This window comes from Notolepis coatsorum (genome assembly GCF_963971535.1).
Source record: "Notolepis coatsorum genome assembly, contig: SCAFFOLD_17, whole genome shotgun sequence".
NCBI lineage: Eukaryota > Metazoa > Chordata > Actinopteri > Aulopiformes > Paralepididae > Notolepis > Notolepis coatsorum.
Window position 1 is genome coordinate 3,897 of NW_028174412.1, and position 14,331 is coordinate 18,227.

Sequence of the window (14,331 nt, forward strand, 5' to 3'; positions counted from 1 at the left end):
GAAGAGTTTAGTACAGTCACACAACAGAACACCGCTGGTTCGACCAGCGCTCCTGCCGCGTCTCTCTTGCCGCAAGGGCGTGTGCTAGTGGATTGATTGATTGGCCGTGTGGCCAATCAGAGAAACGCTGAACGAAAAGCTGAACACAAGTTGGTTGCCTTTAATATTCACGCGAGCTGGCTGGACCAGAGCTGAGAAGCCACTTTCACAAAGATACAGTAGGTAGTGCAAAAAAAAATATTATGACTAATCGACGCAACAATATCTCGACGATTTTTCATAATCGACATCGTCGATTATGTCGACTAATCGTTGCAGCCCTGTCGACAACACATTTGAACTGAATGTAATCTGATCCGAAGAGCATCCTTGTACATGATTGTGTCCCGGGCCCCAGAGTACTCACCGTCGTGGCCGCGTGAATGTCCTTCCACACCACGGCCTCCCTGGAGAGGTCGGAGAGTTCGAAGAGGTTGTCCACCACCACCTCGCCGATCATGTCGTGGCTGGTGAAGCGGTCGAAGTCGTAGACGCTGAAGTGCAGCTTGCGGCTGCAGAGCTCGTCGTAGGTCACGGGGAAGCGGAACGTCTCGTCGAACATGGGGTTGAGGTTCTTGCGGTGAACGCGCGTCTGGTACTTCTTCTTGCGCTCCGGCAGCAGGTAGATCTTCACGTAGGGGTCGGAGGTGCCCGTGAAGTCCTTGGCCGGCAGGTCCAGAGCCTTGAGGATCCTCACCACCAGGGCCTGCTCCTCGTAGTCGTAGCACAGGGCGAAGCTCAGCTTGCCGCAGGTCTCCACCGGCTCTCTGGGGCCGTCCTCCGAGTCCACGGACTTCTGCTTGTAGAGTTCGGGTTTTATTCGCCCGATGCTGGCCGTGGAGGACTGGCGGATGGGCGGCATGGCGTCCATGCTGAAGTCGATGCTGGTGACGTTCATCTGACGAGGCAGGTGGCGTCTGAATGAGGTGTGCCTGTTGAAAGGGGGGGGGAAGAGGGAGGGGGGGTTGATAATGGCCTTTAGGGTCAATGACTGCACAACAATATCCCATTAATGTTTAGCATAAATTAATGCAACTCTACACTCATTGGACATAACATCCACATGCACACACTCCCTTTAAACATTCACCTTTAACATTCACTTTAGACACTTTAAACCCGTTTTAACTACTACGCCATATTTTATCTATTTATTACTAAAGATTTGCAGTACCTCTATACGTCATTTTTGCATTTTGTAAATATTTTGTTTTGTATATTGTATAATAATAATAATAATAATAGATTGAATTTGTAATGACCTTTTTGTTCGCTGGGATCCCAAAGTGCTACACTACAGGGTTAACACATAGTTTAAGAAATAAAATAGTTATTAGTAAAACAAATAAAATACAGAATAAAAATAACATAAAAATAGAACATAGTTAATTAAAAACATAGTATAAACAGAGAATGAAAAAAACAACAGCACAAGAAAATAAAAATAAAAAAGCTAACAGTCAAAGGCCTTTTTGAACAGGTAGGTTTTCAGGCCTGCTTTAAAAGAGTCCAGGCTCTGTGGCGCCCTCAGCTGGATGGGGAGGCTGTTCCACAGGCGTGGTGCAGCCGTGCAGAAGGCTGGGTCACCCAGGGTGCAGAGCCTGGGTACTGGGGACCTGAAGGAGCAGGCTACCTGCAGATCTGAGGGTCCCCCATGGTGCAGAGCCGGGTACTGGGGACCTGAAGGAGCAGGCTACCTGCAGATCTGAGTGTCCCCCAGGGTGCAGAGCCTGGTACTGGGGACCTGAAGGAGCAGGCTACCTGCAGATCTGAGGGTCCCCCAGGGTGCAGAGCCTGGTACTGGGGACCTGAAGGAGCAGGCTACCTGCAGATCTGAGGGTCCCCCAGGGTGCAGAGCCGGGTACTGGGGACCTGAAGGAGCAGGCTACCTGCAGATCTGAGGGTCCCCCAGGGTGCAGAGCCGGGTACTGGGGACCTGAAGGAGCAGGCTACCTGCAGATCTGAGGGTCCCCCAGGGTGCAGAGCCGGGTACTGGGGACCTGAAGGAGCAGGCTACCTGCAGATCTGAGGGTCCCCCAGGGTGCAGAGCCTGGTACTGGGGACCTGAAGGAGCAGGCTACCTGCAGATCTGAGGGTCCCCCAGGGTGCAGAGCCTGGTACTGGGGACCTGGAGGAGCAGGCTACCTGCAGATCTGAGGGTCCCCCATGGTGCAGAGTCGGGTACTGGGGACCTGAAGGAGCAGGCTACCTGCAGATCTGAGGGTCCCCCAGGGTGCAGAGCCTGGTACTGGGGACCTGAAGGAGCAGGCTACCTGCAGATCTGAGGGTCCCCCAGGGTGCAGAGCCGGGTACTGGGGACCTGAAGGAGCAGGCTACCTGCAGATCTGAGGGTCCCCCATGGTGCAGAGCCTGGGTACTGGGGACCTGAAGGAGCAGGCTACCTGCAGATCTGAGGGTCCCCCAGGGTGCAGAGCCGGGTACTGGGGACCTGGAGGAGCAGGCTACCTGCAGATCTGAGGGTCCCCCAGGGTGCAGAGCCTGGTACTGGGGACCCAGAGGAGCAGGCTACCTGCGGATCTGAGGGTGCGGGTGGAGGATTGTGGAGTGATGAGTTCCAGAAGGTAGAGGGGTGCGTGTCCGTTTATGCAGTTATGGGCGAGCATCAGGATTTTGTAATTGATCCGGGATGAGACGGGGAGCCAGTGTCGCCCTCAGCAGCTCGCCTGGTAAACGAGTCAGGTGTCCCCCTGCCCCCCCCCCCTCCCCCCTCGATGGCGAGCTGCTAGGGCTGGACTTCTGGACTTGAACTTTGTGTTGCACTGTATCCATGTCCCCAACCACCGCACTTTCACAGTCTTATTGTTGTCTCACTGTTCTGTCCTGTCTTGCACTTTACTTAAAATTATTTATTTACTGTTGTATTGTTCTTAATTGTGAAAAAGAGTATGCACTGTAATGTCAAATCACATTCCATTTTGTACCTGTATAAAATGGTGAATAAAGTAATCTGAATCTTAATCTGAATCTGAATCTGTAGTGAGTGGAGGATGGGGGTTATGTGATTGTGTTTACAGACTCTCATCAGGATCCTGGCAGCGCTGTTCTGGATGTATTGCAGTCTTTGGATGCTCTTGCCAGGAATCCCGATGAAGAGTCCGTTACAGTAGTCCAGTCTTGAGGAGATAAAGGCACGGACAAGCTGCTCTGCGTCTGACAGGGTTAGAGTTGGATGGAGTTTTGATATATTTTTTAGGTGATAGAATGAGGTCTTGCAGAGGTGTTTCATGTGGATGTTGAAGGTCAGGTGGGGGTCAAATCAAACACCCAGATTTGTGACTGTGGGGGAGAGGGGGATGACCTGGCCGTCAAAGGTGAGATGTGATATGGATGAAGACTGAACCTGGTGAGGGGTGCCAATGAGAAGTGCCTCGGTTTTTTTGCTGTTTAGTTGGAGGAAGTTGCTGTTCATCCATGTCTTTATCTCCCCAAGACAGGTGGTGAGGCGTGACAGCGCTGCAGAGGGGTTTGTATATTTAGTAGTGTTTGGTCTTTATTCTGTAACTTTTTACTGTATGAGGCACACTTTCAGGAGGGTAATACAGAACCAAGCATTACACACAAATCTAATCTACGAATTCCAATCTGGCTTCAAAACATCCCACTCCACTGACACATGCCTTCTCTATTTGAACGACCACATCAAACAAGAGGTGGACGCGGGCAAATACTGCGGCATGGTCATGCTGGACCTACAAAAGGCCTTCGACACTGTCAATCACTCCATTCTGATTGACAAGCTAAAAGCAAACTTTTGATAGTTCAGTGAGCTGGATGCAATCCTACCTGGAGGGGAGAGAACAGATGGTGGAGGTAAACGGTACCCTATCCCCCCCCCCTCCCAGTGAGCTGTGGTGTTCCACAAGGAAGCATACTAGAACCGCTACTGTTCCTAATTTATGCAAATGACATGTCGTCAGCTTGTGACTGCAACTTGTTCCTGTTCGCGGACGACTCAGCCCTGCTGGTCTCTGACAAGAACAAGTTACAGGTTGAAAAAACCCTCAGCTCGGAACTCGGCAGAATCTACACCTGGCTCGCTGATAACAAACTATCATTACACCTGGGTAAAACAGAGTCCATTCTCTTCGGTTCAAATAACAAACTCAGCAAGACCGACGGCTTCTCAGTTACAGTGGGTGACAATATTGTCACAAGGAAAGATGAAATTACATACCTGGGTTCCATCCTAGAGGCAAATCTTTCCTGTGACAAAATGGCATCCAATGTAATCGAAAAAGTGCCAACGAACTAGATTCTTGTACCGAATCTCCTCTCTGGTAAACAAGAATACCCTGAAGACTCTGGCAGGAGCACTCATTTAAGGGTACTACGACTATGCTTGCACGCCTCATGGTACCAAAGCACCTCAATGGCGAGATTACAAACATCTCAAAACTAACTGGTCAGACTACTGCTTGACCTTACTCCTAGAACCCACCTCACCCCTGCCCACTTTGACAACCTAGGATGGCTTAGAGTAGACGACAGAGTACAGCAACTTGCAATGGGCCTGGTCTACAAGATACACTACACCACTAAGGTACCCATGTACATGTCAAAATACTTCCCAAAAGTCAGTGAATACCACAACCACAACACCAGAGGGAGCTCCACAAATCATGTTAAACCCAGATTCGGCTCAAACAAGGGACTAAACACATTTCGCAAGTATCAGGGCTGTACGCTAAGCTTTTTCACTAGGGGCACCTGTGCCCCTAAGTGAAATATTTAGGGGCACAGAATCTTTTTTTACCATTATAGTGCAAACAAATATGTTCCTCCTGCCTCATTACTGTGGTCCTTTTATTTAACATTTAAGTGCTTTTGTTTTCAGGTTTGTATCTTTTATAATGAACCAACTGAAGTATTACCACAGCTGCAAACATTTCTTCTTTCATTGATAACAGTGTATTAACAGTGTTCATTAGGGATGGGTATCGTTAGGATTTTATCGATACTACTACTCTTATTGATACTGCTTAACGGTTCGGTACTTTATCGATACTCTTATCGGTTCTTTTTTATTATTTTGCAAGATTTATTTTATTTTATTGAGAACAGAATCGACATTGCTTTATTATTCTTTTATATAACTATATTACTGCACATGGCTACATTTTGATCAATTACCGGTAATACAAGCAGTCAGATAAATGTACTATTTTGGGACTTTCTATTTTATTTAGAAAGTTCTTAAATCAGAATGTCCCACCCAATACTCAGCTGTTAAAAACGGTTCAATACTATTAGTAGAGATACTTTTAGAACAATAGCCTGATGCTGTATTTTCCAAGAGTTGAGTGGACGCATGACCGGAGCAGTGTGTGTGTGTGTGTGTGTGTGTGTGTGTGTGTGTGTGTGTGTGTGTGTGTGTGTGTGTGTGTGTGTGTGTGTGTGTGTGTGTGTGCGCGCGCACACGCTTTGCGTAGTGGGCGTGTCAACAGTGTCAGCTGAACTCGCACCAAACAACATTATTTCATAATACAACGTTTCTGAATGGATATTTGGATTAAACCAAGTTGTATGCAGTGATGAGCGGTCTTTCCCCACGGAACACAAGTTACTTAACGTTAAACGGGTCGCGCTATCTAACGATAGCCTTTCCGAACGTTTTGTTTTCTCCGCTCTGCTCTGCTCCGCTCTGCTTCAGTGCGGACATTACCTCTCAAGTACCCGTATGCATGTGTGAGTGTGAGCGTTAATTAATTTTATCGATTAATTCGAATTAATGATTTAGGACGATTTTGATTTTTTTTTATCGATTTTCAAAAGATTTGTGTTTTTTTTTTTATGGGTCACCTTTTATTTTACAAAAAGTCATGTTTGGTGAAAGTTAGATTTGCACTTTATTAATCCCAATAGGGAAATTCATTCTTGTTTGTTTTTTATTTGTTGTTTCTTTATTGTCATTGTCACAATGGTACAACGGAATTTAAAATGCAGCCCTAGGTGCTAACAGTCACGTATCCCGTGTCCCACAGTCACGTAGTCACGTATCCCATTTAAGCATCTCATCCCATTTACTGTTGGGTCTGTGTACACTCTGTTTCCATGGTAATACTCACAACATTCCGATTTGTCATGTATTAAAAAGGGATATTTCATTCTAGTAGAATTTGACAAGTGTCAGCATGTAAGGTCATCTACAAATAAGCTACTGTCTCTGTGGTCACCTGTCACCTGTGGTCACCTGTCAACACCACACTCCTACCAGGGGTCAGGCTCCTCATTCACTTCCATTCATCTTTGGGACATAGTCTACAGCAGGGGTCAGCAACCTTTTTGACATGGAGTGCCTGTTTGAAATATAGTTGTAACTAGTGTGCCTCAACAATATTCCATGCATCGTAATTTTCTTCTTCTCATAATCAGGTCTTTTTAATGATAATTTTTACATTATTACATCATTATTGTTATTGTTATTATTAACAATATTATTATGATGGTTGTATCAACCCTAAATCTGAGTTGGGGGGGGGGGGGGGGTGCAATGCAGACAAACAGTTTGGCTTTACTGAGCTCCGTTATCTGGGGGCTGTAGTTGGTTCCTTTAAGCTGCACACCGGAGCATCTTTTAATCCAGCTGTTTGCTGTTCTCTGATGTTTTCTGACATTTCGTTGATGCGTCGCTCGACACTTCGAGCTGACATGGGGATATCTAACAAAACATCTGAGCTACAGAGAAAAGCCTCCTTGATATACTCGACTTACGAAAAAAGAACCTGTGGGAGGATTTCAACAAGATAAATGCGACAACAGTGCAAAATATTTCACTATAATATTTCAAAGCAAAACAAATTTAAATAAAGGTATAATTTTTTTTTTAATGCTGCCCCCTGTGCCAATGAAAATGCCCCCGCGTGCCTATGCCTGGTCTACAGTATATATCATACTTCTAAACTCTAAAGTATAAACAGACGATTCTGAGTCAAAGGTATGTGTTCGCTTTGGCATTTGATGTTTCTTTACAGATTTATTACCGTCGAAAAATAAAAGCCGATCCGGTCAATTTGTATGTTTGAGTGTGCTGTGTATTTTTTATCTTGCATGGCATATTTGGGAAGTGGTTACAGGTTAAAAGTTGACAGTCACACTACACCTCAAGTGGGAAATAGTTCCTTTACTGATCATCTGAAAATGGCAACATTATCTAAACAAAAAACAAGTACCTTTGAGACTAAACAAGATATTACACAGAATATTATTGCTGTATAGTATATTTATAATTCAGAAGTATTATATTTAGGTCCTCATAATAAATGGAAGTGAATGGGGAGCCTGACACCGAGGAGGAGTGGTGGTGTTGACAGCAGTGGTTGCTAGTGTACTTGTAGATTACCTGCGATAGAGGTAAGACTGCTGACAAGTTCTACAAGAGTAATTACCTGACTGCCAGCTGCCATCTCTTAGAAGCTGACAATTCTCCACGCTCTCTGAACATAGTTAAACTGACGGGAGTTCTCAAGTCATGTGTTGCCCTTTACGTTTCCTCTCCACTCTTAATGGTTTAAGGACTAAAGTAAGAGGATACAAAAAAATTCATATTCTATCCCGAATTAATTAAATTTAAAAATACCGTCGAAATAACGCTCCCCAGACTGTTAGGTGTTACTAATGGCAACGAGTGTAGATTCAAGGGCAAGACGTCGCGTCTGTCTCACACATAGGCTGCTGCATGTATACGTGTATACCTGCGTGTAGAACCTTTAACATTAAATTGTCAAGCCCTTATTATATATATATATATATTTTTTTTTATGAAACTCTGATCTGATGCCAGCGCTCAACGTGCCTCAAAATGTGATTGATAAAAAAGTGGCTTAATGATGGATTAATGATTCCTTAAAGAATAACTTGTGTCACCTATTCAGTCACATTGTGAGCTAGTTCAAGTGTATGCCGATGCTTAATCTTGCCCTGAATTGGTACTGTAAATTATTTTCTTTTGATGAAATATCGGTACATTTCATAGACCCCACAGCGCCTTTCATGGATGCTACAGAGATGAAGTACATTCTGGTGGAAGTCATGGAGCCTATTAGGTAAGAAAGGAACAGAAGTCATCAATGGACGGCCAGACTAAGTGGACAGAGAAGAGACGAGTGGCGGTCTGTAATTTGTCCTTTCCGTGTCTCCTGTCAGCGTGTAATTCACGAGGAGATTGCGCTCAATAAACAGCATCAATATCCCTAATGCCAAACTAAAGCAAATGTCAATATGCGGCCTTGTCTGAGCGACGGCGGCACAGCTGCTCCGGTAGAAGGACCCTCCCGGGGTGACGGCTGCCCCCCCCACAGCAGCTCTAATTATGGATGCTATCGTTAAAACACAGTCCTGCAACACAAAGAGAAGCTAGAGCTGATTGTTTAATTGCTTCCCGGCGTTACCATGGCAGCTTGACTTACCCCCCCCCCCCCCCCCCCCCCCCCTGGCCCCTGACTGATTATAGGCCTTGAACTGTGGAGCTGTCGCCCCGCCCGCGGAGCCTCCGGGAGGGGGTGCGAGGAGGAGACTCCCCATCTCAAGGTCAACGGCTCACGGTTCACCCCTTGATATTCATTGTGACACGTGCCATACCGCCTCCCAGCGCTATTGGCCACATGCTGTCGCACGCTGTCGTGACAGATCGTGTTAGGTGTCACACTTAACTCGTTCAACGCCAGCCACGAGAAAAGTCGGGTTATAATCGTTATTTCTTTTATTAGCTATATCCATTCATTTTCATCCATCCAGGCTGATGTTATCGTTGGGAATGGGTCTGAGCTCGCAAAAGGGCAAATACCGCCGCCTACGCCTTCCAGCTGGTATTGCACTCTATTAGAAATGGTGTAGTTTCTTTTCAGGGCCGATCTGAGCCGTGCGGGCGGGGTTTAAATACTCAGACGAGGCAGGCCTTTACAACGATGGCATGGTACACTAAGCCTGCCCGCCCGTTCATGTGTAACACTGGGTAATGTGGGACGGACCTCCACGAGCAGTATTTGGAATGGCGATGACATAATTGGATTATTTCTTTTGCATTACATCAGATACCAGGTAAGGACTCTTTATATATAATCTTGCGTTGATCTGATATTTCTTTCTACCCCGATCACGGCTGTCTGTGTGTGTGTGTGTGTGTGTGTGTGTGTGTGTGTGTGTGTGTGTGTGTGTGTGTGTGTGTGTGTGTGTGTGCCGTTGAGTGGGAGGAGGTGGCGGGGAGCGCCGCGCTCCAGGGCCCTTTTCATTCTTGCATGAGGAAGGATAATAACGACAATGGGCTGGGCGATATAACGATAACGATAATTATCGCGATATATTTTAATAATCGAATTTAAAAATAGCGTTTTTTTTTTTGTATTATTATAATTTTGTGACCTGCAACAGGGCAGTTTTAAAACCAGAGACGGTGAACAGACTTGTCTTTCTTGCCTGCAACTTAAAGTAATGGCTTTGCTTGTCCAAATGACAATACTGACCAAATTCAGATTTATTTTTCTCTTGTCCATTTATTTTTCAGATTCAGATTCAGATTCAGAGTTTTTATTTGCCACATTTGCTTTCTAATTTAAAATACAGTTTGAAACAGTCTGTACACAGTAGGCTATGTGTGCTAGCAGAGCTAGACTCCAGTCACGAGTCACGGTGCACATGTGCGGTGGTTTGTCCACCAAAAAAGCGCCAAAAGATAGAAAAGAAACGAGCAGAGCCAGAACTGTTCAACTCCCCTGGAGCCACAGCCAGCAGAGAAGCCGGTTTACTTTCGCTTTCAAACCAGCTGCAGCCTGAGAACTGGAGTGTGAGGGGATGTAACACTAAAGATGGAGCCTGAGAACTGGAGTGTGAGGGGCTGTAACACTAAAGATGGCGGCAACGACAAAGAATTGCTGCAAAATAAACATACATCTGTTGTTTAAAAAAAAAAAAAATATCGAGTGATATGATATTGTTATCGATATCGTTATCGCGATATCATTTTTGGCCATATCGCCCAGCCCTACGATAATCTAGCATTGATTTCAGGATGATTAGATAATCAGGCGAAAAATGACAACGTGTTTATCTTAGCACAATGAATGGAAGCGGACATGGCCGGTTAGCCTAGGCATTGTCCAACTAACACCTCTCCTGAAGGCTAACCGGCCATGTCCGCTTCCATTCATTGTGCTAAGCTAGGCTAACGTGCAGCCAGATAGCTTTCTACTGAACGCACAGAGAGGAAACTGGTATCTATCTTCTTGTCTCTCTCTGGAGAAGACGATAAGCTAATTTCCCCAAATGTTGGCGTGTTCCTTTAACACATTTTCTTCATCACACCCTACTATACACATGGACAGACTTAGAGAGAGGCAGGGGTGCAGTCCAGCACTTTTCTGAGCAGAAGTATGTGCACGGATGTGCACGCGCGTGCGCACACAAAAATGCGTTCACAACTTTCACTCGACTCGTCGCGCCGTGCGCCAAGTACCGGTACTCAGCTATCACCTAGTCTTTGCATAACAATAGCATAGCAATAGCATAACAAAGAACGAGAAGAGCAAAACCAAAATACAAGCCCTGCACCAATTGGTGGGGGTTTGCTTGAGCTGTGGAACATCTCAGTGTGACAAATGGTCCCGACTGGAAGGATGAGACATTTCTTAAGTTGTGCTTCAGAAGGAAACTGTCCTTCTGTAAACTGTAAGTTACATTGTTAATTTAGTTTGTATTTACTTTTCTAGTTTAAGTTAATTCAATTAAATAAATTTGAACTACAATATTGTATCTACAATTACATTTAAAACATTGTTTTAATTTACATTTAAAACACGACAACGCCTCTACTTCCTCAGGCGCCTAAGGAAGTTCCAAGTCAGCCAGAAGATCCTTAAGAACTTCTACTCATGTACAATAGAGAGCATCTTGACCGGCAACATCACCTCCTGGTTTGGGAATAGCACTGCAAAAGACCAAAGCAGACTACAAAGAGTGACACGTTCAGCCGAACGCACAATTGGAGGGGGGCTCCCCACCCTCCAGAACATTTACTACAAGCGTTGCAAGGGCAAGGCTAAGAGAATCATTAAAGACTCCAGTCACCCGAACAACTGCCTCTTCGAACTGCTGCGGTCAGGCAAGCGATACAGGAGTCTCAAGGCGAGCACAGAAAGACTCAGAAGTAGCTTCTATCCCCAGGCCATCAGGCTGCTAAACGAACAATGAATGAACACTACACAACAACAACCACCAAACGCACATAGCACACACATCCACACGCACACACCCACTTTAAACAAACACACTGTAGCACCCACTCCACACACTTTATAGCACACACCCACTTTAAACAAACACACTGTAGCACCCACTCCCCACACTTTATATTTATGGATGAAGGATTGCACTACAACTCGTACACCTTACTGTAAATTGTACCTAAAATTGTACCTCATCCCATTTCTGCTTTGCACTAGATAGTACTGTACATTAGTACACTGCATAGTATTGTGTATTGTATATTATATGGTAACTCAGAACATTGTACATATGTCTATACCGAACACTGTGACCTCATTTTCTTCTTCTAAATTCATGCTATATTATGTTATTATGTTATTTGATACTATCTTGTCTAGCACAGTCTCTGGAGCGTAACAGTAAGAAGCATTTTGTATGAAAGTATTCTGTACTTCTGTATGACAACTATTAAAGAACTTGAACTTGAACTTGAACTTGTTTGTTTTTCAACCATATCTGTTGACAATATAATCTCTTTATATATTGAAGGCTACATCCTGCTACCTTTTTCAGCGTCTCTATTTCAAGGCAATATTTACAAAAACTAAACTAAAACTAGTAATTTCCTATACAAACATGTTTCCTACTATTTGTGCATAATAATAATCTGTTCTGTACACGCGCGAGGGAACATGTATGTGCGCGCGTGGCGTCATTTAAATAGTACAGGCACTTTAAAAAAAAAATTATCCACTTTTTCTCCTTATTTTCTATTTTTCTCCCATTCCAATTTCGTGTATCCAATTCTCCCCTGCCCTGTCTTGAACGTTGCTCGACTATGCCCCCCACTGGTCGGTTGTAGAGAGGATAGAAGCCTTGCGGTACACGAGGAGGCAGCCTGTCGCATCTTTTCACCTGCCAGCGCGGACTCTCAGTGGCGAGGAGTAACGCGTGGGAGGCTCACACTACCCCCGCCACTTCCTCTCTCTGCTGTGCAGGCGTCTCCCAACCGACCTGTAGGGGTCGCTGTCCACAACGTCCAATCCCCACCCATCGACTTTCCACCCGCTGACTCTGCCAAATGAGCCAGTACGACGGCCGGCCCAAGCCGGAGGCAACGCTGAGACTGGGATTCGATACCGGAGTCTCTTGCGTTGGTTGACGAGCGCAATCTCCGCTATACGCCACCCGGCCGCCTGAGTACAGGCACTTCTGACATTACGACTGCACCCCCTGGAGAGAGGCGAGCCTCCGGGTGAGGGGGGGTTGAGTGGGCGCTCAGGAGGAGGAGGTACCTGGAGGAGGAGGTGGGCTCGGTGGTCTGCCTCTGGATCTTCGCCTGCTGGCAGAGCCTCCCCTTCAGGGCCGTCTGCACCTCGGCGGGGATGTCCGGCGACGTCTGGCTGATCTTCATGGCCGCCTCCAGGAGCCTCACGGTGCTCCGGCCGTTCACCTTCACCTCGGGCGGCCTCTTCTTCTCCTCCTCCACCACCACCACCGCCTTGCTCTCTGTGACGGGCGCAGGAGGAGGGTTGGGCGGAGGAGGAGGCGCCTCTGGGAAGGCGACCCGGAGGCCATTTTCGGCGTGGGTCAAGAGAGCCTTGTTCCTCCAGACGGGCCGACACAGCTTCCAAAAGACAAAGAGAGAGACTACCAACAGGGCGAGCCCACAGAACCCCACGACCACAGCGAGGAGACTAATAGAGATGTCTGTACCGGCAGCCAGGGAGGGAGAGAGAGAGCCACAGAGAGGGAGACGGGAGACAGAGACACACAGAGAGACCGGGCGAGCAATGGACACGGACCACACCAGACAACCATGCAAGAGAGGAAGAGAAAAAAGAGGAGAGAGAGAGCGAGCTGTGAGAAGGAGGAGGAGGCTGCATGTGCATCTGTCTGGTAGGCAGGGTTTGATGTAAGAAGTCATACAGCTGCTATAGTCACAAGAGAATCTCATGCTTGAGGCACAGTCAAGGGGGGGGAGGGGGTTAAATCCATCCCTTTCCACTCAGTACCATCATGCACATCATGTTCTCTATTTGAATCAACAGTGGTGTATGCTGCTAGTATTAGCCCATCATTATTACTCGCTATATAACATGTGGATACAAAAAAAACTGGGAGTGTAATTGGGAAAAAAAGACGATACCAAATGTATGGAGAAAAAGAGAGAATTACAATAGGAAAGAGCGGAAGACGTGTCGGGTTCTTTAGTCTTAGCGGCGTGTGCTGCACGTGCCACCTGTTGCCGCCTCACCACTCCGGGTTGGAGGCGCGGAGGACGCCGTGTCTGGATGTGGCAACAAGTCGACTGACGGACACCTTTGTTGCCCACGTGCTTTAACGCATTCGACGTAATCTTTTAAGCACAACGTTACTTAAATTAGTTTACATAGTTGTGTGTGAGTGAGCCAAGTAAAAAAAAGTTTGCGTACTTCTACGCGCAACTAGTATTGCCGCCAGATAAACGGGCGGTTATTATTATGTATGTCGGTGGATAGAAACAAATAATGAGTATTACCTATTTACCTGCATTCCTTTTACCTGGTGTGTTGCTCTCCAGGGGGAAAATATCCGCGCATTTCTCCCGGTCCGCGTGGCCCGCGTGACAAAGTTCCGTGACGATCTGGAGCGCCCGTTGGCACAAGCTGACGCTGTCCTCCGTCTGGACGCTCATGTCTCTCCGGTTAAGCCATTGCACGTTAGAGGAGCCGGGAGCAGGGCGGCGGCTCATTTGGGCAACTTGCTGTACGCTGCGTCGCCGAGTGCAGCCTCTCCGCGCCACGACATCAGAGGGTGCGATGTGTCCACGACGTCCATATGTTCCACACAGCGGCGCGCGCAGCGAGGAGGGACTGGTCACTGGTGCCGCGCTCTGCGCGCGACTCTGGACACAAGGTGTCTGGACCACCCCCCCCACGCCTCTGTCCAATAGGAATGCGCATCCGTTTGCTGTAATTAGCCTGTTATACCACTGACTCGAGGAAGAGACCGACTTGGCTCTTGACCCCCCCCCCCCTCTCATCCACTACACCCCTACCTCATATTTGAATTGTTGCATATAATTATATATAT

At 46.7% G+C, this 14,331-nt stretch overlaps 1 protein-coding gene across 1 annotated transcript; it reads right to left on the bottom strand.

Annotated features, from left to right (window-relative positions):
- Nucleotides 1-406: 406 nt before the first annotated feature.
- LOC311247555 (synaptotagmin-10-like) lies at nt 407-13,990 on the bottom strand (the record flags this gene model as incomplete). The annotated part of the gene is made up of 3 exons (XM_084338594.1): nt 407-971; nt 12,552-12,966; nt 13,786-13,990. Coding segments are annotated over 3 exons (1,185 nt in total), but the record flags the coding sequence as incomplete, so codon positions are not given.
- Between the last annotated feature and the right edge of the window lie 341 nt (nt 13,991-14,331).